Raw genomic sequence first — 23553 nt, forward strand, 5'->3', positions numbered from 1 at the left:
CTCCGCAGTCATTGGCCCCTTAATAATTCCTCTGGGGCCCCACCAGCTGCAAGGACTGCAGTTTAGGGCCCATGGGCAGAAATCCTTGCGTGTAGCACAGAAATAAATCAGCATTGCCAGGATAATGTCAATTGTTGTGCAGCAGATCCATTGGAAATATCTGGAGGGGAGAAAGTGGCAGCCCAGGGGGTTGTCTCTGCGATTGCTGAGATCCCTGCTCAATAACTTGGAGCCAATGGATAAAAAAAAAATCGGAGCAAAAAAAATCGTGGGCTCGTCCGGGATTTGAACCCGGGACCTCTCGCACCCGAAGCGAGAATCATACCCCTAGACCAACGAGCCGCCTGCTAGAGTTTCCTAGCGCCCTCAGTTCTTTAACTCGTCACGTGCCGAGTTCACGTACACGCTTCCTGTCCGCCACGTTGGTGCGCACTCTGAGACGGGGATGTGAGGAAGCGAGAAGCGTTCGCGACTTTTAATCGAGGATTTATTTCGGACCCCGCGATGTTTGGAACGTACAGACGAAGGAGGCGTATGGGTAAGGCGCGAGCTGTGCCTGACTAGTTCGTTATTTGACCGTTGGTGCGTCGATGCGGAGACTGGCGGGTGTAGTAATATGGCCGCAGAGCTCGAGCAACGTTTGTGTGGCGCAGGTAGCTAAAGGTGGGTGTAGCAAGGTGGCCGTTTTTCAGTGGAACAACTAAAGGAGCGCTCGCTTGATGCAGATAAGCGTTCAGCTCCCTGAAGTCTGCTCATCACTTCCTCATGCCTGACATTACCACAAATACGTTTTGTTTCTCTCTCTCTGTGAGTCTTGTGCAGCGAGTCATTAGTGAGACCCGACCTCCTACTTACCCACACGCTCCGGCTTTATTTCTATTAATACCGACCAACTGCCCATGTCTTGTACCTGAACTTACCCCTCTGCTTCTGCCTGTGACGTCACTCGCTGTCACTGCTGTGTGGCCTCTATACACTTCCCTTCTGCATCATTCTTTATTATTCTCCCTTATTAACATCGCTTCTAATATCCTTATCATTTACAGTAGGGGGTACATTATCCCTTATAATACATGAGTGATACTCAGAGTTCCCTGTATAACTCAGCCTGCAGCCTTGTGTCTTTATATGGTCACAGAACAACCCCTCAGTGACTTCTAATATCCTTATCATTTACAGTAGGGGGTACATTATCCCTTATAATGCATGAGTGATACTCAGAGTTCCCTGTATAACTCAGCCTGCAGCTTTGTGTCTTTATATGGTCACAGAACAACCCCTCATTGACTTCTAATATCCTTATCATTTGCAGTAGGGGGTACATTATCTCTTATAATACATGAGTGATACTCAGAGTTCCCTGTATAACTCAGCCTGCAGCCTTGTGCCTTTATATGGTCACAGAACAACCCCTCAGTGACTTCTAATATCCTTATCATTTACAGTAGGGGGTACATTATCCCTTATAATACATGAGTGATACTCAGAGTTCCCTGTATAACTCAGCCTGCAGCCTTGTGCCTTTATATGGTCACAGAACAACCCCTCAGTGACTTCTAATATCCTTATCATTTACAGTAGGGGGTACATTATCCCTTATAATACATGAGTGATACTCAGAGTTCCCTGTATAACTCAGCCTGCAGCCTTGTGCCTTTATATGGTCACAGAACAACCCCTCATTGACTTCTAATATCCTTATCATTTGCAGTAGGGGGTACATTATCTCTTATAATACATGAGTGATACTCAGAGTTCCCTGTATCACCCAGCCTGCAGCCTTGTGCCTTTATATGGTCACAGAACAACCCCTCAGTGACCTCTAATATCCTTATCATTTACAGTAGGGGGTACATTATCCCTTATAATACATGAGTGATACTCAGAGGTCCCTGTATAACTCAGCCTGCAGCCTTGTGCCTTTATATGGTCACAGAACAACCCCTCATTGACTTCTAATATCCTTATCATTTGCAGTAGGGGGTACATTATCCCTTATAATACATGAGTGATACTCAGAGTTCCCTGTATAACTCAGCCTGCAGCCTTGTGCCTTTATATGGTCACAGAACAACCCCTCAGTGACTTCTAATATCCTTATCATTTACAGTAGGGGGTACATTATCCCTTATAATACATGAGTGATACTCGAGTTCCCTGTATAACTCAGCCTGTCCTTAGTTATCCAATAACTGGCTTTATATAGTGAATAAAGTACCACCTCTAAGGATACTATGAATCGTTGAGGAGCTCGGCCGAGTGTTATTTATTATACAGGTCATGGAATTCCGTGGTGACTTCTAATATCCTCATATTTAGCAACAAGGGGAACTTTATTATAATAAACAAGTTTCAGTGAGTCATGTGACGAAATGACATCACTACTCACCGTTTATAAGGATATAATTTACAGGATATTCATGGCTCTTGTGTATTATATAGTGAATAAAGTACCCCCTCTTGTAAAATATAAGGATATTAAAAGTTACCGAGGAGTTTCATGACCATATAAAAACACGAGGACGAGTGTTTTTATACAGGTCATGGAACTCCGAGGTAACTTCTAATATCCTCGTATTTTACAACTGGGGGGTACTTTATTTATTATAATACACAAGTTTTAGTGAGTCATGTGACAGAAATGACATCAGAACTCACCGTTTATAACTGATGACATCAGAACTCACCGTTTATAAGGATATAATTTACAAGATATTCATGGCTTTTGTGTATTATATAGTGAATAAAGTACCCCCTCTTGTAAAATATAAGGATATTATAAGTTACCGAGGAGTTTCATGACCATATAAAAACACGAGGCCGAAGGCCGAGTGTTTTTATACAGGTCATGGAACTCCGAGGTAACTTATAATATCCTCATATTTTACAATTGGGGGTACTTTATTTATTATAATACACAAATTTTAGTGAGTCATGTGACAGAAATTACATCACTACTCACCGTTTATAACTGATGACATCACTACTCACCGTTTATAAGGATATAATTTACAGGATATTCATGGCTTTTGTGTATTATATAAATATATATTCTGACACCCACACAGCATAAATGATAAAACCACTTCGTACAAATGGTATGTATTTAATTTTTCTTTATTTCACAGTCAAGTTTTTTTTTTCTGCTTATAGATGAAATGCTCAGAGCTCAATAAAAAGCAGCCCTTTACCATGTAAAATTACAAAGAAGAATATTTGCACTTTACGAGCACAATATAAGCCATTTACACCCTTTTTATTGCAGGCTGAAGTCTGAAACCCCCTTCTCTAATGATACAGGAGACAGTTATGGGCTGATTGGGATGTAACTATAGAGGAAGCAGACCCTGTGGCTGCGGGGGGGGGGGGCAGGAGGTATAGGGGACCCATGAGGTCCTAATTCATATACAGTTTCAGTAAATATTTGTAAAACAGGTCAACCTGTAGACATTTTGGGGGGGCACGCTGATTTGAGATTTGGAAATGATATCCCTATTCTTGATGGGCGATTGAATCCAGCAGGAGCAAAACTGCCGCGAAAATTGAAAATTGACACGTGGTGGGAAAAGTTGTTTGTGTCAAAACCGTTGTGCGCCAACATTATTCGGACGCCCATTGATTTTAATGCCAACGTTAAAGGGCATGTAAAGTCTAAAATAGAATAAGGCTAGAAATGCTGTATTTTGTATACTAAACATAAACATGAACTTACTGCACCACAAGCCTAATCAGACAAATGATTTATGCTTTCAAAGTTGGCCACAGGGGGTCACCATCTTGTAACTTTGTTATACATCTTTGCAAGACTAAGACTGTGCACATGCTCAGTGTGGTCTGGGCTGCTTAGGGATCGTCATAAACAATGCTGCTTGAGTTCTGCATGGCTGGGAAGTAAGGCGGGGGCTCCCCCTGCTGTTCATAAGTATGATTGTTTCCCTGCTCAGCAGTTAGGGACCGTCTGACAATTCCTATCCACAGCAGTAAATGAAGGAAGAATGTCACTGCATACAGTCAGGTTTCTTAAAAAACGGTACACATTTTTTAACTAAAGTATATTGGAGATAGGTTTCTTTTTCATTAAAGAGGACCTGTCACCTTGAGATATGAGTAATATATATCTTTCCCTCCTTAGTTAAACCCTTTAGTCAACTGTTTTTGTTTATATCTAAAATGGATTAGAAAATATCCTACATGTAAAAAGTGTTTCATAGGTGCTGCCATCTTGAATCAGGACCCCTCTGTTTGGTGTGTGGGCAGAGCCAAACTGCCAAATCTCATGCATGCTTAACCCTTTCCCTGCCAGATGTTTTGCCCTAGATGCGAACATCTACTGCCAGCAGTTTTTAGATGTTTTGCACTCTAAGGGCCTTACCTGGGGTGGTCTTTTAGTTTACCAAGGAAAACAATATATTGTTTTTTTCAGGACAACCTGAACTTTCAAAATATGCAAGAATTTCTACTTCTGTAAACAAATATAGGCTTCTAAGTGTCTAATAAAATAGAAAAAATCATGTTTCATAACGAACAATCACATATACCAGAAACATCATTTATTTTATGTACGGGAACACAGCCGATTTGGAACGGTCTATGTCAGGGGTGTCCAAACTTTTTTTTGCCATGGGCCATATGCGGTAAAATACACAAACAGCCGGGCCACAGACAGATACTCACACACACTTCATAAACTATAACATTGTTTCACACACTGTGTGAATCCCAGCCGCACATTTGTTTGTATGAGACACTAAGATGTAAACATGTTATTTAAGGTGGAAATTCGAACGGAAGCAGCACCATCAATACTTATGCGTCTCAGTGTCTCATATAAACAAATGTGCGGCTGGGATTCACACAGTGTTACTAAGTCCACCTTTATTTCTAAATGTCTTGTTTCTGAAATATGAAAGCCTGGGGACCACTGAACAGTTTGATGGTCCTAAAATGTAGAGCTATCAGTTCTGTAATGGCAGATACTGCAAAATCAACACATTTACCTAGTTTTGTGGGGGGCAAAAATAGAAAAAAGTAAGTTCACCCCAGAAAACCATATATTTATGTATGTATGAAAAACATATATGTATGTATGTTTTGCATATGAGAGAATTTCTGTTTACTCATTTGTAAGAGGGAGAGAGAGAGTGATGGGGCAGTGGGTATATATATATATAGAGAGAGAGAGAGAGGGAGCGAGAGAGAGGACAATGTATATATAGAGAGAGAGAGAAAGAGAAAGATAGGACAGTATATATATATATATATATATATATATATATATATATATATATATATATATATATATATATATATATATAGAGAGAGAGAGAGAGATAGGACAGTGTGTGTATATATATATATATATAGAGAGAGAGATAGGACAGTGTATATATAGAGAGAGATAGGACAGTGTGTATATATTTATATATATATAGAGAGAGAGAGAGGTGGGGGGTTGCAATGAATTCACTGCAGAATCCAGTGGCGTAACTACACCCCTAAGGGCCCTGGTACGGAAATTTAAAACTGGGCCCCCAACCACCCCCCACGTATGGGCTGCATCAGCGCTGCACTGCGTCATAGGCACATTTCTCCCTACTATACCTGCTATCCCACAGTCACAGTCCCTTCCCAGAGACTATTATCCACTGTTACTATAGACACCATCTCTCCCTACTATACCTGCTATCCCACAGTTACACTCCCTTCCCAGAGACTATTATCCACTGTTACTATAGGCACCATCTCTCCCTACTATACCTGCTATCCCACAGTCACACTTCCTTCCCAGAGACTATTATCCACTGTTACTATAGACACATCTCTCCCTACTATACCTGCTATCCCACAGTCACAGTCCCTTCCGAAGTGTGGGGCATTTTTCTGCGCCTTTCCTCTAGGTACCCCTATGCTTCAGTTCTTTCAATTCATTACAATTGCTGAATACATGGCTTTATGCATTATTGTGTTTTTGCTCCAAAATTACTAAATGAGCCTGATTGGGAAGCAAAATTCCTGTTTGATGGGGACTGTGCATAGTTATACTTTGTTTTATTATAGCTGGGTAGTGGGTTGATATCCAAATCAGTGGGGTTATAACTAAATATTTAATCTCTGGTGGAGCTACATGTTTATATTCCTATTGGAATAACTCAGGGGCTTTCACAGTAGTTAAATCAGGCTATTTCTTATGCCATTTAATACTTTGTTTGTTTTTTAAATTAAGGGTTATTTTGGACAAGACTGCAGCTAATTTTGAACACAGACACACAAACTGCTGCAGTTCTAGAGGGCCCCAGTAATAGGAAGTAGGTGCCTAGGGTGATGCTGATGTGTACTTACCATTCTTTCCTCATCTTGCCCTTGCGCAATTTAGCTCCGCCCCTTTTATGTTCCAGCTCCGCCCCTTTTATGTTCAGGCCCCGCCCATTCACGACGCGGCCCACCCCTTTTATATCATGGCCCGCCTCTTTTGCGGCGTGACGCGCCCCCGCTGGCCAGCAGAAACGCTGAGCCAGCACAAAGAAAAAACCTGTAAGATAAAAAAAACCTAAAAAAAATCAGTGGCAGAATCTCCCTTGCAGCAGCAGGAACAAGTGCTGAGTGTCAGTGGATCAGCGCGCGCGCACACACGCTATACTTGTGCTCATCCCAGGCAGGGACAGGGTACATAAGTAGAACACTAAGTGGAGTTGTTGAAAAACCCCAATAAGCAACAGTGAAGCGCAAAACTGAAGCTGTAGCGCACCCACTCGTGCCCTGCTGTTACCTCACTCCCACACAGCAAGCCCCCGGGAGCTTAGAATGCTGGGAAACGTAGTTCTGAAGGGGGGAGAGAGAGACCGGTGCGCAGATTCACATAAGTTCTCTGTACTTTACCCAGTCACTTCTGGATATGCGCACATTCACGAACTTAACTTCCGATGGAGGAGCTTCCGTACTCACACCCCTGCTGTGCAGCGACAGTACAACCTCCCATACCTTTTCCCATGAAGCTTTGCGTGCCGACTTTGACAAAGTCGGGTCTGCTGAAGTCTCGCGCGCATTTCTACTGTGTCTAAACTCCTACATTACTTAACTTAATGAAGAAAATAATTAAGGTATATCATTCCAATTATCTGTTTCATAACTAATCCACTACATGTGAAAAAGTGACAGGTTTCCTTTAAAGAAAGTAAAAATTGGATTTTATTTTTTTGCCTTTACATGCCCTTTAAAGTTGACGCGGGGCATCAAAATTCGAGTTTTCCTCATTTTTCGGGAAATTCGAACATTTTTCTACTTAAACGGAACAAATTTGCCCATCACTAATCCCTATGGGATGTAAAAGAAGGACATTTCTATTGCCATTGTCTGCTCAGGTGCAATAAGAAGCACAGACAAGTAAATGTATCTGAACCTGAGGTTCCCAGCACTGTTAAAGCTTTTGTATTGAAGAGGATTATAGAAATGGGGGTCTTCATGTGACAGCTGCTTTCTGTAGAACATGACGGAAGTTGCTCAGCCCGGCCCATGCGGTTCCACATGTCGAACACCTTCAAATTAAGAGCGTAACTGTGACTGTTGGGGGACGTAGGAGGTATAGGGGGGCCTAGTGGAGCACTGACTGATGAGCAGTTCCATGAAAAAAAAATGTAAAACAAAAAAGGGCCCCTTAACTGATTTTGATGTGGGGCCCAGTATCTTCTGGTGGTCAGTGGTACTAACACTTGCACAAGAACTAGAGTTCTACCTGTTTCACATAATACTGATTGGGCCGTCCCATTGATCCCAGAGATGCGCTGTGACAGCCAGCAGAAGAGCAGCTACAAGGATGTACCATTATCCGGAAACCCGTTATCCAGAAAGCTCCGATTTACAGAAAGACCGTCTCCCATAGACTCCATTTGAATCAAATAATTTAATTTTTCTCTGTAATAATAAAGCAGTACCTTGGACTAAGGTATGAAGAAATTACAGAAAGATCTGTCATCTGAAAAACCCCAGGTCCTGAGCATTCTGTATAACAGGTCCCATACCTGTACCTGTTCTTGATTAGAGGGAGAAAATGGGAGGATATATGTATATACAGTAAGTCAGGGGTGCAGGTCATGAATATGTCTTTTTTGAGGTTCAGCTGAAAACAATGTCCTGAAAATAAATGGGGGGGGGGTGTAAATCAAACGGATAGAGGGCAATTATAAAGCAGTAGAATTGTAAAATTGGTTGCACCCATCTGGATTTTAATTTTCCATCAAGCTAAACAATTATGTAGGGGTCCTACCAAGCAACATGACCAATCTAACCCTGATTATGTCCGATCAATAACCTGATTACATTTGAAAGCAGATTTAGACGAACTAGTAGATTTCTAAAAACAACTGACTGGTATCTACTCTGGGCTCTCATTTCTGTCAATCAAAAGGCTGTAAATCCCACCAGGTGAGGTCCTCATTAGGCCGTTGGTGGTGGTTTCCATCCAGATGCCACTTGTCATGTGATTGTTTGCTTGAGGTGAACAATGAGATGAACCCAATTTGGGGGGCCCAGATCAGACAATGATTGTCAAGAGTGTATGGTCCACTTCTACCCTATTCTTCAGACAACATCCCCACAAGCATCAAAGCTTGAGATAAATCAATTCATGTTTCTAACAGGGTACGGCCACTGGAAGCAGATCACCTGTGATGAGCTATAAAGTTTCATACTTTTTATATTTAAAATCTGAAGCTAAATGTATAAGCTGTTGGGCAACACATTGGGGTGTTGAGTGAAATACCTCACCATGAAACAATAGAGAGAAAGAGCTCTGCATGTGCCAAGCTAAAGAGGACCTTGATTGACCAAGATGAAAGCTTGAGGAGCAACAAAATATTGGTTTCTTCTTCCGTAGCTAAGATACCTTTTGCCCTTAGCCAAGGACATGGTAGTTACATGAAACCTTCAGAGATATTTCTAGAACAGAGAAGACCACATTAAGCAGTTGGTTTAGGTTTTTGTGGGAACCTGACACCAAAGAGGGTGGGTTTCATCTCCTTCTTGCACTGTAGAGGTATGTTTTGCCAAAGAAACCACCATTGATTGCAGTCATTCATTGGGCTGTCCATGTGTACTCCATAAACCAACCCAGCCTACTCTTCAAATATGTAAATGGACCCAACCAGTGAAGATAAAGCACACCCAGATATGAGGAACATCTATAAATTAGAAATATCTGATGCCCTAACTCTTTGTGCTCTGGATATCAATGATGTTCCCTCCCATAATAATGCAGTGCCAGGCAAGACACATGGATTTGCTCCAAAATTATAAATACGAGTTAAAAAGAGTTTAAAAAAATAAAGACATGTGGAGAACACATTATTCCCAGCAGGAACAGTCGCTCCCATGATTCCACCACAGGGAGCTCGGACAGACTCGGGTGCGTCCGAATTCCCACAAGGAGGATCCCACTCATGATCCAGGTTTATAGTAAGTCGTTTATGGGAACACAGCAGAGAATTTAGCAAAGTTTATTGTTACAAATAGGATTTGCCCTCCATTATTGGTCGCAGTGACGTCTTCAATTGTCTTTGTCCAGTTCATCCTAAATGAAAGGGAAACAGGGTAAGTGTCTGTTTAATTTGCTTCTAGTTGTATTTGTCTAGTGGACACCTGATTATTTGCCTCTAGCTTTGTTTTTACTAGTGAATCTGTCTCACCTTGCAGTTTCAGTCTTGCCTAAAACTCCATTGGTCTTGCTGGTATACAGCAACCTACTAAGGGGGTGGGTGGGGGGGGTTTGAGAGTCCACAATAGATACACAGTCATCTGAAAGCTCTAGGCAGTACGTAGTGTCTTTGCCTAATTTCGGCCTTCCAAAGGGATTTTCAGACTTGCTTGATAAATATTGGGCTGCTCCCCGGTCATTTATATCAGTTGGGTAGGCTAACATTTTCACTCAATTATAGGAACAGTCTTGAGTCAGCAGTGAATTGTGTATTTATAATACTTTCAGCATAGTGTTATACCATTAAATTCTGTTCTGATGTAGATATTCCCTGTACTAAGCACAATTCAGCAGGAACAGTCCCCTAAGTTTGCTCATAGACTGTACAGAGAGATACAATAAAACTATGGCAGCATATCTATTCCCCTGTACTAAGCACAATTCAGCAGGAACAGCCCCTAAGTTTGCTCATAGTCTGTACAGAGAGATCCCATAAAACTATGGCAGCATAGGTATTCCCTGTACTAAGCACAATTCAGCAGGAACAGCCCCTAAGTTTGCTCATAGTCTGTACAGAGAGATCCCATAAAACTATGGCAGCATAGGTATTCCCTGTACTAAGCACAATTCAGCAGGAACAGCCCCTAAGTTTGCTCATAGTCTGTACAGAGAGATCCCATAAAACTATGGCAGCATAGGTATTCCCTGTACTAAGCACAATTCAGCAGGAACAGCCCCTAAGTTTGCTCATAGTCTGTACAGAGAGATCCCATAAAACTATGGCAGCATAGGTATTCCCTGTACTAAGCACAATTCAGCAGGAACAGTCCCCTAAGTTTGCTCATAGTCTGTACAGAGAGATCCCATAAAACTATGGCAGCATAGGTATTCCCTGTACTAAGCACAATTCTGCAGGAACAGTCCCTAAGTTTGCTCATAGTCTGTACAGAGAGATCCCATAAAACTATGGCAGCATAGGTATTCCCTGTACTAAGCACAATTCAGCAGGAACAGTCCCCTAAGTTTGCTCATAGTCTGTACAGAGAGATCCCATAAAACTATGGCAGCATAGGTATTCCCTGTACTAAGCACAATTCTGCAGGAACAGTCCCTAAATTTGCTCATAGTCTGTACAGAGAGATCCCATAAAACTATGGCAGCGTAGGTATTCCTCTGTACTAAGCACAATTCAGCAGGAACAGTCCCCTAAGTTTGCTCATAGTCTGTACAGAGAGATCCCATAAAACGATGCCACTAAAGTTGTCCTAAAGCTAGTGGGCCCCCTATGTGCCTGTCTTGGGGCAATTACAAGGTATGGTAGATCACATTTATTTATACTTACCTCTCCATTAGATTTACTTTCTTTTACTTCTGCTTCTTCTCCCAACTGGTCACGTGGCTTCTCCTTTGTGGTTTCCGTGTTGGTTGAATCCGTAGGTACAATGGTCGGCTCTTTGGGATCTGATTCATTCACTGTGGTTTCTTCGTCACAGTCCTTTTTAATATCTCCCTGATTTACATCCAATTCTATTTCCCTTTCTGTTTCCTTTTCATCCGCAGACTTTTCTGCTTCACTTTTCTCTGGTGATTCTCCTGTTTCCACCTGGGTCTCAGTGAGCGACTCAGATTCCTCCTTGTTCTGAATTTCCTTTGGGTCAAATACGTCATCTGTGTTTTGGGTTCCCTCCCCATTTTCTTTTGGCGCTTTGCTCGCCTCTACCTCATCCTCTGTCCCACACTCTGTCTGGGATTTACGGAATTTTCGGCTTGGGGGCCGACGCTTTATGGAGCCTTTTGTACGATCCTGAACGAGTGAGAATAGTATTAGATGTGTTATTTGTATTTGTAACCTTGTCCAACCACACAGCTCGGGGATATTTGGGGTGAGTGATTATTTGTGCCCTGGGTACCCCTGGAACTATAGCAGGGTGACACCCCAATGTTTCTATATATCTGTAACCTTGTTATGAGCTAAGGGGGCCCAGTCTGAAGGTCAGTTAGGGGGAGATTTGGGGTGAGTGCTTATTTGTACCCTGGGTACCCCTGGAACTATAGCAGGGTGACTGTTACCCCAATGTTTCTATATATCTGTAACCTTGTCACTGTGAGCTAAGGGGGCCCAGTCTGAAGGTCAGTTAGGGGGAGATTTTGGGTGAGTGTTTATTTGTACCCTGGGTACCCCTGGAACTATAGCAGGGTGACACCCCAATGTTTCTATATATCTGTAACCTTGTTATGAGCTAAGGGGACCCAGTCTGAAGGTCAGTTAGGGGGAGATTTGGGGTGAGTGTTTATTTGTACCCTGGGTACCCCTGGAACTATAGCAGGGTGACACCCCAATGTTTCTATATATCTGTAACCTTGTTATGAGCTAAGGGGGCCCAGTCTGAAGGTCAGTTAGGGGGAGATTTGGGGTGAGTGTTTATTTGTACCCTGGGTACCCCTGGAACTATAGCAGGGTGACACCCCAATGTTTCTATATATCTGTAACCTTGTTATGAGCTAAGGGGGCCCAGTCTGAAGGTCAGTTAGGGGGAGATTTGGGGTGAGTGCTTATTTGTACCCTGGGTACCCCTGGAACTATAGCAGGGTGACACCCCAATGTTTCTATATATCTGTAACCTTGTTATGAGCTAAGGGGGTCCAGTCTGAAGGCCAGTTAGGGGGAGATTTGGGGTGAGTGCTTATTTGTACCCTGGGTACCCCTGGAACTATAGCAGGGTGATTGTTACCCCAATGTTTCTATATATCTGTAACCTTGTCACTGTGAGCTAAGGGGGCCCAGTCTGAAGGCCAGTTAGGGGGAGATTTGGGGTGAGTGATTATTTGTACGCTGGGTACCCCTGGAACTATAGCAGGGTGATTGTTACCCCAATGTTTCTATATATCTGTAACCTTGTCACTGTGAGCTAAGGGGGCCCAGTCTGAAGGCCAGTTAGGGGGAGATTTGATATCAGTAGTAATAGTAATCATTATGAGTATTTTTGGCAGCATCACCTTAGCATTACTCAGGGTATGTGCGCCCTCTGGTGGGTTTTCAAAACTGACAGGAGCTTCATCTGATTCACTGGAACGAGATTGAATTCCCGGGCTGCCAGGTGTTAATGGGGGGCTGCTGAATGGAGAGGTCATAACTTTCGGGCCAGGGCTCTTCGGCGACCCTCCTCCTGGTAGAAGCACAACTGGAGGGAAAGCCAAATTGGCCTGTGAGGGTTACAGAGAAATAATATGTTATGTAGGAATGTCCAGCCTACAAGCAACATTTCTAAGACTAAAGCTGATCATAGACATGTAGATATATCCTTATGTCTGACACCCGATCATCCGTTGCAATCTCCCAACCTCCCAGACTAAATAAAGTTGTACAAAGAACAAATCACAGAATGTTCTGGCCATTAGGTGACAGACAACAATCGTATGAAAGTTATGTCTGACAAATAGTAGTGACAGTTACCCATTGATAGTGTCAGAACATGCAGAAATATTATCATTAGCAGACAGAAACCTTATAACCTGCCCGACTAAAAGACCGATCTCCATGGCACATAAAATGCTGGGACGATCCACGAAGATTCGTACGACTTTATCTTTGTGTCTATGGTCAGCTTAAAGGGGTTGTGCACCTTTAAATCAACTTTTCGTATACTGTAGAGAGTGATTTTCAGAGACCATTTGCATTTGGTTTCCATTTTTGATTTGCGTTATTTAGCTTTTTATTCATCAGCTCTCCAGTTTCCAATTTTAACCATCTGGTTGCTAGGTTCCAAATTCCCCTAGCAACCATGCATTGATATGAATGAGAGACTGGAATATGAATAGGAGAGGCCTGAATAGAAGGAAGAGTAATAAAAAGTAGCACTAATAATACATTTATAGCCTTACAGAGCATTTGTGTTTTAGATGGGGTCGGTGACCCCTATTTGAAAGCTGGAAAGAGTCAGAAGAAGAAGGCAAATCATTCAAAAACTATAAAAAGAAAAAATGAAGGCCAATTGAGAAGTTGCTTAGAATTAGCCATTCTATAACATACTAAAAGTGAACTTAAAAGTCAACCACCTCTTTTAACAAACATTCCCAGCGGGTGCAAAGAAAACATTATTCTCATCATATTTCTCTTCAGCAGAGGGCACCCTTGCTCCGAGGATAATGCACCACTGGTGTAAACTGTAGAAAGAATCATTGCTCCCATCCCTGAATGAGTGCTGCTTGTTTGGATCAATTAGCTGACCTGGCTAAATTCCAAATATTGATTATTATTCATGGGGCCCAAACTCCAGGTCTCCAGCTGTCATAGAACTACAACTCCCAGAAAGCCACAACAACACTCAGCTGTTGTCACCTGTTGTTTAACAAAAGCTGGTTCTCTCTTGCCCTACTATACACACTGACACCCTCTGACCTTACTATCCACACCCACCCAAAGTTACAGTAGCTTCTCCTGATATTATCTATCCTTTCTGTACACATATCCCACAATCCTCAGCTGCCTGTAATCCCATGATTGAGTCACTCACCTGAAGCTTCTCTATAAGGGGAGAACTTTTCACTTTGATTTTGTGCTGCAGACAAGCCGGCGGGGAGACTCTCTAGAGGGAACATACACAGTCAGGCCTCTTTTTCACAATTAGTTTTCTAATGGAAGGCTTTGGGGTGCACATGTGTAGCGTGCACCCCAAAACAGCATTCTGTATTGTTATTGAGTGCTGAATATGGATTAGCAATTGTTTTTGAGGCTTTTAGGCACTTCACAGTAGCACTGTCCCTATGCGGTTTTCCATAAATCCCATCAATCAATATCATGGGTGTTTAGTTGTCATTTAACAGGGTTACACTGCTTCATATTAAAAAATATATTTTTTCTATAAAAATTGTTTATAGATTAACTGCAGTACCATTTCTATCTACCAATGGGCTGCATTTCAACAGAGCCAAGATTTAAAGGAGAATTCAACCTCTCCCCTGTGTTGCCCTCCTCCCCCCGACCTAACTACCCCCCCCAGGCAAATGCCCCTAACTTGTTATTGACCCCTCCGTGCAGTTCCTCTCCTGTTGAGTTCATGGCAGCCATGTTTGCCCGTGCGCTCTTCTTCCTGTGTTTGGTGGCGCATGCGCAGTAGAGGGAATTACCGCTAAGGATCTACTGCGCATGCGTGAAAGTCACGAAGTTTCCTGAAAAAAGAAATCGGAAACTATGTGACTTTTCGGGCGCATGCGCAGTTGAACCTTAGAGGTAAATCCCTCTACTGCGCATGCGCCACCAAATGGTGACGAACAGGGGAGGGATTTTAGCACCGAAGGGGTTGAATTCTCCTTTAAGGGCAGAGACACAGGGTCAGATTCGGGGACATTAGTCGCCTTGAGACAAATCTCCACTTCTAGAATGTAAATCGCCTGCGGGATGGCACACGGAGTGCTTATCCATCATGAGTAAACTTCAGGCGACTTCGGAAAATGAAGCGTTCTGAGTGCTATCCCGCCTATGATTTACATTCTAGCCGGCGGGGAGGCAGTTCAGGGAGATTAGTCGCCCCCAAGAAGGCGACTAATCTCCCCGAATCTGACCCTGTGTCTCTGCCCTTAAAGAAAAAGTAAACCTTTAAAATAAGTGAATGTAAAATTGATTATGAAATGGATGGCTATTCTAAGCAGTTTTGTAATTTACATTCAATATTTTTTTTTTTTAATTCCATAATATTAAGGGATACATGTGCTGTTAACCACCAAGTAGTCAAGGAAGTTGTCAGGAGAAAGAAAGAGGCTGATGTTCTTCTGCTTAGGAAAACAATTAGAAACCTTTCTCACATCTTTCCTAAGCAGAAGAACATCAGCCTCTTTCTTTCTCCTGACAACTTCCTTGACTACTTGCTGGTCAGACTGGTCAGAAACTGACCAGCAGGTGGTGCTGTTGTAACAAAATTCATTCATATTAACAGTACATGTATCCCTTAATATCTTGGAATAAAAAGAAAATAAATAATAAATGTAAATTACAAAAGTGCTCAGATTAGCACTATCATCAATTTTACATTCACGTATTTTAGGTTTACTTATCCTTTAAGAGAAGAGGGTTTTTAAAACAAAACAGATTACACTCACACCCTGCATGGCTAATACTGCAGACTGCAGATGCTTCTAAGCAGCCATGAAATGTGCATCCCTCCAGCAGGGGGGGCTCTTCATGTATCTTGTTTTAGGGGTGAGGGGCAACTCTGTCCAAGCACCTGTGAACTGTAGACAAGGGGTTAAAGAGCAGAGCTTACTTCATCATTGTGTGCAACCTCAAGCTTGTTCAGGGGGAGAGAGCAGGGGGGTTTCCTTCGAGTCGGTTTTGGGGGGGGTATCTAAAAAGAAAAAGATTCAGCGATCCATTAACAAATAGGAGTAAATGTGAATAACTTAGGGGCACTAGTATTGGCACCAGCACACCCAGCTACAGTGGGTTCATTAAATAATATCCTATGAAGTATTCAAAAAGAATCGTCAGATTTTGGTAACTTCACACCTCCCAACACTTTGGAAATAGAAACAGGGACAAAAAGATTTGGCGTGCGGAGTGCGGCAATTTTTTAGACCACAACCATTTTAAACTAATTATCATGTTGGTTTTACAATATTTGGCAGGTTATGAGAGTTTGAACGCATTTCTGTGATTTTTTATGTGTTATTACAGTTTTGCTAATGAAGGTAAATTGCCCTTTAAGATGAAAGTCACAGTTTCCCCAAGAGACCTGCTTATCTTAAATTGTTACAAATGTATCTACGTACACCTGCCATGTATTCTGGGCTCTCTGCCAAATGACAATTAAGTTTGAAACTTTGTATCTTTTTCTGGCTGTTCAGTGCAGGAGATCAAAGAGAAAGTCGGGACATTTCAGTAACAATCTGGGACTGCCGTTTGAGCTGTCACAATCGGGACTGTCCTACGAAAAACAGGACAGTTGGGAGGTATGTAACTGTCCCTTTAGGATTAGTTTGGATTAGGGATGCACCGAATCCACTATTTTGGATTCAGCCGAACCCCCGAATCCTTCGTAAAAGATTTGGCCGAATCCTAATTTGCATGTGCAAATTAGGGATGGGAAGGGGAAAACATTTTTTACTTCCTTGTCCTGCGACAAAAAGTCACTTGATTTCCCCCCCCCATCCTTAATTTGCATATGCAAATTTGGATTCAGATTCGGTTCAGCCTGGCAGAAGGATTGGGGCCCAATCCGAATCCTGATGAATATGGCCGAATCCAGAACGGAATCCTGGATTCGGTGCATCCCCCACTGAGCAATACTCATCAGGTGGGACAGTCAGAACTGGCAGTGCAGAGACAGACGCTGCTGTCAATAGCAATGGTTTTTGCACATAACTATAAACCCAGTAAGAACGAGGAATTGATGGACATTGGTAAGATTGGTTAGATTTTTTATTTTATTATACACATAGTATTTGGGTATAGTTCCCCTTTAATCAGTATAAAATCATTTCTGTGATTAGAGCAAAAGAGAAGAATGGAAGAAGAAGCAGCGGTTACTCTACTAGAGGATGTGGAGTTTTAAGAAACAGGAAGATGAATAAGAGAAAGATATGGCATAAATAATAATAATGATATTTATAGCAACAAAAGTCTCAAGCAGAGGGGTAACTAGACGTTACGGCTTCCACAGCAAAATCATTTTAGCCCCCTTAAACTTTGGGAAGACAATGCTATTCATAAGTTCTGGACCCCCCAGGAGTCACGGGGTCCTCGTCTACAGTCTCATCTCTGGACTTGGATAATGTTTTAACCCTACAGAACGGAAATCTAAATCAAAAGACAATTTCAAAGATATATAGATGATTCAGTCCCAAGGGGAACGTTGCCTTTTATAAATACTTTGGGTTTCTTCCTGTATTTACCTTTAAATGAAAACCTTATTCTTTTATTTGCAGCGTTACCTCTTTCCTGGGGCTGTTGCGCTGCTCCCCAAATATCCCTGCAAGCTTCGCTACTGATGGTACCGGGGGCTCCTCCGCTGAGCCGACTTCCGACGATTTCCCCTGCCAGTCACAAATAAATGTGGGTTTTGGTCACATGTATATATATATATATATATATATCAAATATATATTTTATTTTGTATAAATGCAAATGAGACAGTGTTACAGTTTAAATCAGAACCTGTATTGTCTCAAATCACATTGACTAGAATAGAAAACACTGGGGGTCATTTATCAACACTGGGCAAATTTGCCCATGGGCAGTAACCCTTGGCAACCAATCAGATTGCTGCATTCATTGTTCTACTTGCAGCTGGCTTTTAAAAGCTAATCGCTGATTGGTTGCTGTAGGTAACTGCCCATGGGCAAATTTGCCCAGTGTTGATAAATGAGCCCCACTGAGAGAGTTTTGGAGTATAAGCCTGGAGGCTGAGGTATCCGGGGTGATTTCTGTTTCCACAGTGTATGGTTCTGGGCATACAGTAAGCTATTATATATTTATTATTAATTTGTTTGTGTCTATTTCAAGGGAAAGTAAACTAAAGCAGTACATATACCGGCTTATTACCCAGGGCCTATTAAAAGGGGTTGTTCACCTTTAAATTAACTCCTGCTATGATGTAGAGAGTGAGATTCTGAGACAATTTGCCATTGACCGTCATTTTTTATTTTGTGTGTTTTTTTTAAAATTATTTAGCTTTTTGTTCAGCAGCTCCCCATTATGGAATCCGGTCGCTAGGGTCCAATTTCTCCTAGCAACCAGGCAGTGGTGTGAATGAGAAACTGGAAGATAAACAGGAGAGGGCCTGAATAGAAAGAAAAGTAATAAAAAGTAACATGAACAATAAAATTAAAGCCTCACAGGGTAATAGATTTTTGTCTGCCAGGGTCAGTGACTAGGGTTGCCACCTTTCTGGGGGTGGGACAGTGATGTCACAGGGGTGGGTCAGTGATGTCAGGGTGGGGCAATACACATCATGGTGCACGGCTATGGCATGCGATCAGTGATTGGCTGATCTCCTTGTCAGTCAAGGGGGATCCTGCCCGGTTTTCATTATTTGGAAAACCCCTTCTGAAAACCAAGCTGTCTGGGTTAAAACTGAACGGGTGGCAACCCTATAAGTGACCCCCTCCCTCTTTGAAAACCTGGAAAGAAACAGAAGAGGAAAGCAAACAAATCAAAAATTCTAAAAGATAACATATGAAGACCATTTGAAAAGTTGCTAACATACTAAAAGTTTGTTTAATGGTGAAATGTGAGCACCCAATGAAAGAAAGGCCAGGCCCTTCTTGAGAAAGCTCTTGATGCCTCCATCAGTATTATCATTCCCAGGAACATTGCACAATATCAGTTCTCAGACATGAGGTCAGTAGGGACATCCTTGCCACGTTCCCGAGGAGGACTGTTTATCTTCAGACCTTGGCGAATTCTGTCCATTGTGACTTTTCTCTATTATTTCATGAGATCATTTCTGTTTGTCGCCCCCCCCCCCGGCCGCTCCCTTAGAGTGGCAGTGCTTGAAATATTAAGAATTCTCTAAATACTCAACAGAACGAGGGCCTTAAGGCTTCCAACTGCCAGTAAGGCAGTAAAGACTTTGTAGCCCCAGGATTCCTGTTCCTCCCCCCCAAGCCAAATTATGGGTTCAGTTATGGGAAAATATGTTCATAATGTATATTAGTCTGTTTTAGTACATTTTTTGTCATATTTTTGTAGATTTTAGCAACTACTGTTCTTGAGTTCATCACAATGATAATCCCTGCTCACAATTTTTCATCAGACATGGTTTGAATGGGTAGTCAAGTGCTAACGATTAAGGTTTGGGGACCCAAGATTAATAATAATAATAATAATAAATAACTGCCCTCCCGCCTTGGTTATTAATTATTGGTGGCATATATAAAGGGCTATTGGTTTTGGAACCACTGGTACTCTCATTGATTCAGGGCCTGGGACAATTGCCCTTTTGGAGTCAGAAAGCAATTTTTAGACCTTTAGAGGCAAACTGGAGATGGTTTGAGAGGGAGTTATTCTCTGAATCATAGAATTTACCTTAAAGGTTTTGTTCTCCTATTAGTATGATGTAGAGAGGGATATTCTGAGACAATTTGCAATTGGTTTTCATTTTTATTTTTTGTGGGTTTTGATTTATTTTAAGTTATTTAAAGCTCTTGTGGCTAAATGGAAACAACTCCCAGCAACAATGTTCCAATATCTAGTTGGACCTTCCCAAAAGCAATGTGGCAGTTATAGACAATGTCCGAGTGGGCCGACGGGACACCGGGAAAAAACCCGGTGGGCCCCGGCTCTCATGGCCCCCGCTGGCCCAGACCTGCTCCCTGTCAGCGCTGCACTGAGCCCTGGTCAGAAAGGTGAAAAGTGTGAGGGAGCGCATGCGCAGGGGCGTGCGCGCTGGCTAGTGCTCGTGCGCGCCCCCTGTTACGGCAGCCCTGAGCCTGTGGTAGTGAGAGGAACAAATGCATGTTGGAGCCAGGAGGCGTGCCTCTCAGAGGGACTGCGCAATCGCAAAGATGCCATTCTTTACAAGCTCATACAGGGGCGTGTGCGCACGCAACAGGGGCCCCAGAATGGACTTTGTAATATGGGCGGGGGTCAGAGTGGAGCCTCGATCAACCAGCCACGGTGGGCCCCCGGGCCCCCCAGTCCGACCCTGGTTATAGAAGCAACGGGAGGTGCAACCCAACTGAAGCCCAGTAGAATGAACTGGAACCCCAACTATGAGCCTGATCCCCAACATCATTTCCCAACCTGACTAATGCTCTTGTGGCTGAATGGAAACAACTCCCAGCAACGATGTTCCAACATCTAGTGGAACCTTCCCAGAAGCGATGCGGCAGTTATAGCAGCAACGGGTGGAGCAACCCAAATGGGGTCCAGTAGAATGAACTGGAACCCCAGCTGTGAGCCTGATCCCCAATATCAGTGCCCAACCTCACTAATGCTCTTGTGGCTGAATGGAAGCAACTCCCAGCAACAATGTTCCAACATCTAGTGGAACCTTCCAAGAAGAGATGGGGCAGTTATAGCAGCAACGGGAGAAGCAACCCAAATAAAGCCCAGTAAAATGAACTGGAACCTCAACTGCGAGCCTGATCCCCACTTATGCTCTTGTGACTGAATAGAAACAACTCCCAGCAACAATGTTCCAACATCGCATGGAACCTTCCCAGAAGAGATGGGGCAGTTATAACAGCAACTGGAGGAACAACCCAACTGAAGCCCAGTAGAATGAACTGGAACCCCAACTGTGAGCCTGATCCCCAATATCAGTGCCCAACCTCACTAATGCTCACTGATAACTTGCATTTATATTATTTTTGCCAAAGTGCATAACCTGCATTTATCAACATTGAACCTCATTTTCCAGTTTGCTGCCCAGTTTTCCAGTTTAGACAAATCCCTCTGCAAAGTGGCAGCATCCTGCATGGAACCTATAGTTCTGCACAATTTAGTATCATCTGCAAAAATAGAAACAGTACTTTCAATGGCCACCTCCAGGTCATTAATAAACAAGTTGAAAAGCAAGGGACCTAGTACAGAGCCCTGCGGTGCTCCACTAACAACACTGGTCCAATTAGAAAATGTTCCATTTACCACCACTCTTTGTAGTCTATCTTTTAGCCAGTTCTCTATCCAGGTACAAATACTATGTTCCAGGCCAACAATTTTTAATTTAACCAGTAACCTTCTGTGTGGCTCTGTATCAAATGCTTTAGCAAAGTCTAAGTAAATCACATCCACTGTCATCCCAGAATGGAGGTCTCTGCTCATCTTCTCATAAAAAGAAATTGTTAATCACTACTACCTACTTCCATCCAGCACCTGCCCCTGTCTCCCCCTACATTCGTGCTCATGGTTCCCTTTCTGCACCTACTCCCCAAATAAATTCTGCATTATACTACACATTACTGCAAAGGTACAATCAGCTCATTTACCCCACTGTAGTTCGATTACAAGCTCTGCAGCTCAGACAAAGCTTGCATGGAATAAACAGTGAATGCATAAATCTAATTGCACGGTATAAGGGAAATAGTATCATTCTTATTGAAAAAGGAATGGCTGTGCTGAGGCTGCTGGGAGAATGTGGTATTCTAATAAGGGTAGAGCTGGGGATGTCTGAAGGACAATATATTGGGAGTGATAAACAAGTTCATCAAAACAGGCAGATAATAGATCTTCTTATGATCTGGTGTGTTGGAAACTGGAACTGGAATATGGGATTGTTATCATTAATTAAAACTTAGTAAAAAGAGAGATCTGAAAGCCACGGGCTGGTGCTCCTATCAGCAGAAAACTGCACCGGCCCGGGGTTATACCAGTGAGCACCACAGAGCGATCTTCTTCCATCTTCTTTGTTCCTTTGCACGGCTGCCCATGAGCAGTAGAACGAAGAGCCAAACTTTAAAAAGTCGCCTATTTCGTTCAACTGCACATAAGTTTGCCCCGGGAAATTTGAAGAAGAAGCTGGAAGAGGATCGCTCTATGGTGCTCACTGGTATAATCCCGGGCCGGTGCAGTTTTCTGGGTTTCAGGTAAGTCAATATAATCACTTTGGGTGCCTAACATTTGGCACCCCCAAGTGTACGAAGCCTTTCCTTCTCCTTTAAGGGTAAGGGCACACGCTAAGATTCTGGGAGACTAAATCTCCCCTTACCCTAATTTGTCTCTCCATACCTTAAAAAGCATTTAAACATTAAATAAACCCAATAGGCTGGTTTTGCTTCTTATAAGGATTAATTATATCTTAGTTGGGATCAAGTACAAGCTACTGTTTTATTATTACACAGAAAAAGGAAATCATTTTTAAAAAATGTAATTTACTGGAGTCTATGGCAGATCCTGTAATAATGGTTTTCAAGATAAGGGATTTCATACCTTTACAGGGAATGCACATTGTAATCACCATGTACTGATTGAAGGGACAGTTTGGAAGAACCAGACATTGTATCTGCTGGGAGGAGCCTGGAACTATAAGGGGACCAGTCTTACTCCCAAATGGGGAAGCCAAGATGGATGGGAGCCCACCCATGGAAGAACAACACAAATCCTTGATTATAAGCATCTATTTGCCTTTATTTCCATATCAATGGGTTTATGGCTATCTGAAGGAGTTCATTCTAGTTTAACTATAGAATAAATCCACAAACTGGTCCCAGTCTCCCCTAGCAGCCACTGGCTGATCTGTAGTTCAGCAATTCCTCCAAATGATAAGTGGACATGTCCTAATCTCTTAGATACCAGGCTTCTGTGCACAACACTGCTGAAGATGCATCTAACCTGCTGACAAGGGGCAGTTGGCTTCTGGGAAAAAGAAGCAGCAGCCAATAAGATTACAGCAGAGGCCCAGACGCTCTGTTTAAATACTGTGTTTAACCTCATTCTATGAACATGCAGAGCAGATAGTGAGGAGTTTCAAAACTCTGTGTCTGATCCCATTGTAATCGCCTGAAAGCTGCCAATGAATTGAGGCTTATTAAGGCTTAGAGGTGTAATAAGCTCTTTAGGGAAACAGTTTGTCTGTCACACATATAATGAGCTCCTGCAGCAAATGGTTTCTGTGCAAAGATAGACCCTCTCTTCTATGGTCTGTGGTTGCAGAACTACACCGCCCAGCATTTCCCCCCTCCCTCGTCAACTCTGCTTGAAGTTCTAGTTCAGCTGCACCTCATCTGTCAGTGGTATGAGCATTTGGAAAAAGTTGAGACCCCAGGCCCACAATCTAACATTATCATTAGGGCTCTTACACACGGGCGTTTTTTGCTGCGTGGAGTAGACGCACTCAATTATTGTCAAGGGTGCTCACACAGACGCATTTAAGCGCCAAACGCAGGTGGGACGCAGCATGTTGCAATTAGACTTACATGCATCTGTGTGAGTA

General features: G+C 42.7%; 1 protein-coding gene, 1 long non-coding RNA gene and 1 other non-coding gene across 3 annotated transcripts in view; 1 reads left to right on the forward strand and 2 right to left on the reverse strand.

Annotated features, from left to right (window-relative positions):
• Positions 1-270: 270 nt before the first annotated feature.
• Positions 271-342, reverse strand: trnap-cgg. The gene has a single exon. It is a non-coding gene; the product is annotated as a tRNA-Pro (tRNA).
• On the forward strand, positions 336-17737 carry LOC121399795. Its single transcript, XR_005965266.1, has 3 exons — positions 336-538; positions 16526-16630; positions 17606-17737. It is a non-coding gene; the product is annotated as an uncharacterized LOC121399795 (long non-coding RNA).
• Positions 8199-23553, reverse strand: part of LOC108707388 (capZ-interacting protein) — a 42114-nt gene continuing 26759 nt past the window's right edge. Inside the window, exons 2-7 of the mRNA XM_041581423.1 lie at positions 17612-17713; positions 15946-16026; positions 14200-14271; positions 12683-12889; positions 11028-11489; positions 8199-9562 (exon numbers count right to left, since the gene is read on the reverse strand). Coding sequence (XP_041437357.1) covers positions 9539-9562; positions 11028-11489; positions 12683-12889; positions 14200-14271; positions 15946-16026; positions 17612-17713 — 948 coding nt within the window. The 3' untranslated portion in view covers positions 8199-9538. The remainder of the gene's footprint in view (positions 9563-11027; positions 11490-12682; positions 12890-14199; positions 14272-15945; positions 16027-17611; positions 17714-23553) is intronic.

Source organism: Xenopus laevis, chromosome 2L, assembly GCF_017654675.1.
Source record: "Xenopus laevis strain J_2021 chromosome 2L, Xenopus_laevis_v10.1, whole genome shotgun sequence".
Lineage (NCBI taxonomy): Eukaryota > Metazoa > Chordata > Amphibia > Anura > Pipidae > Xenopus > Xenopus laevis.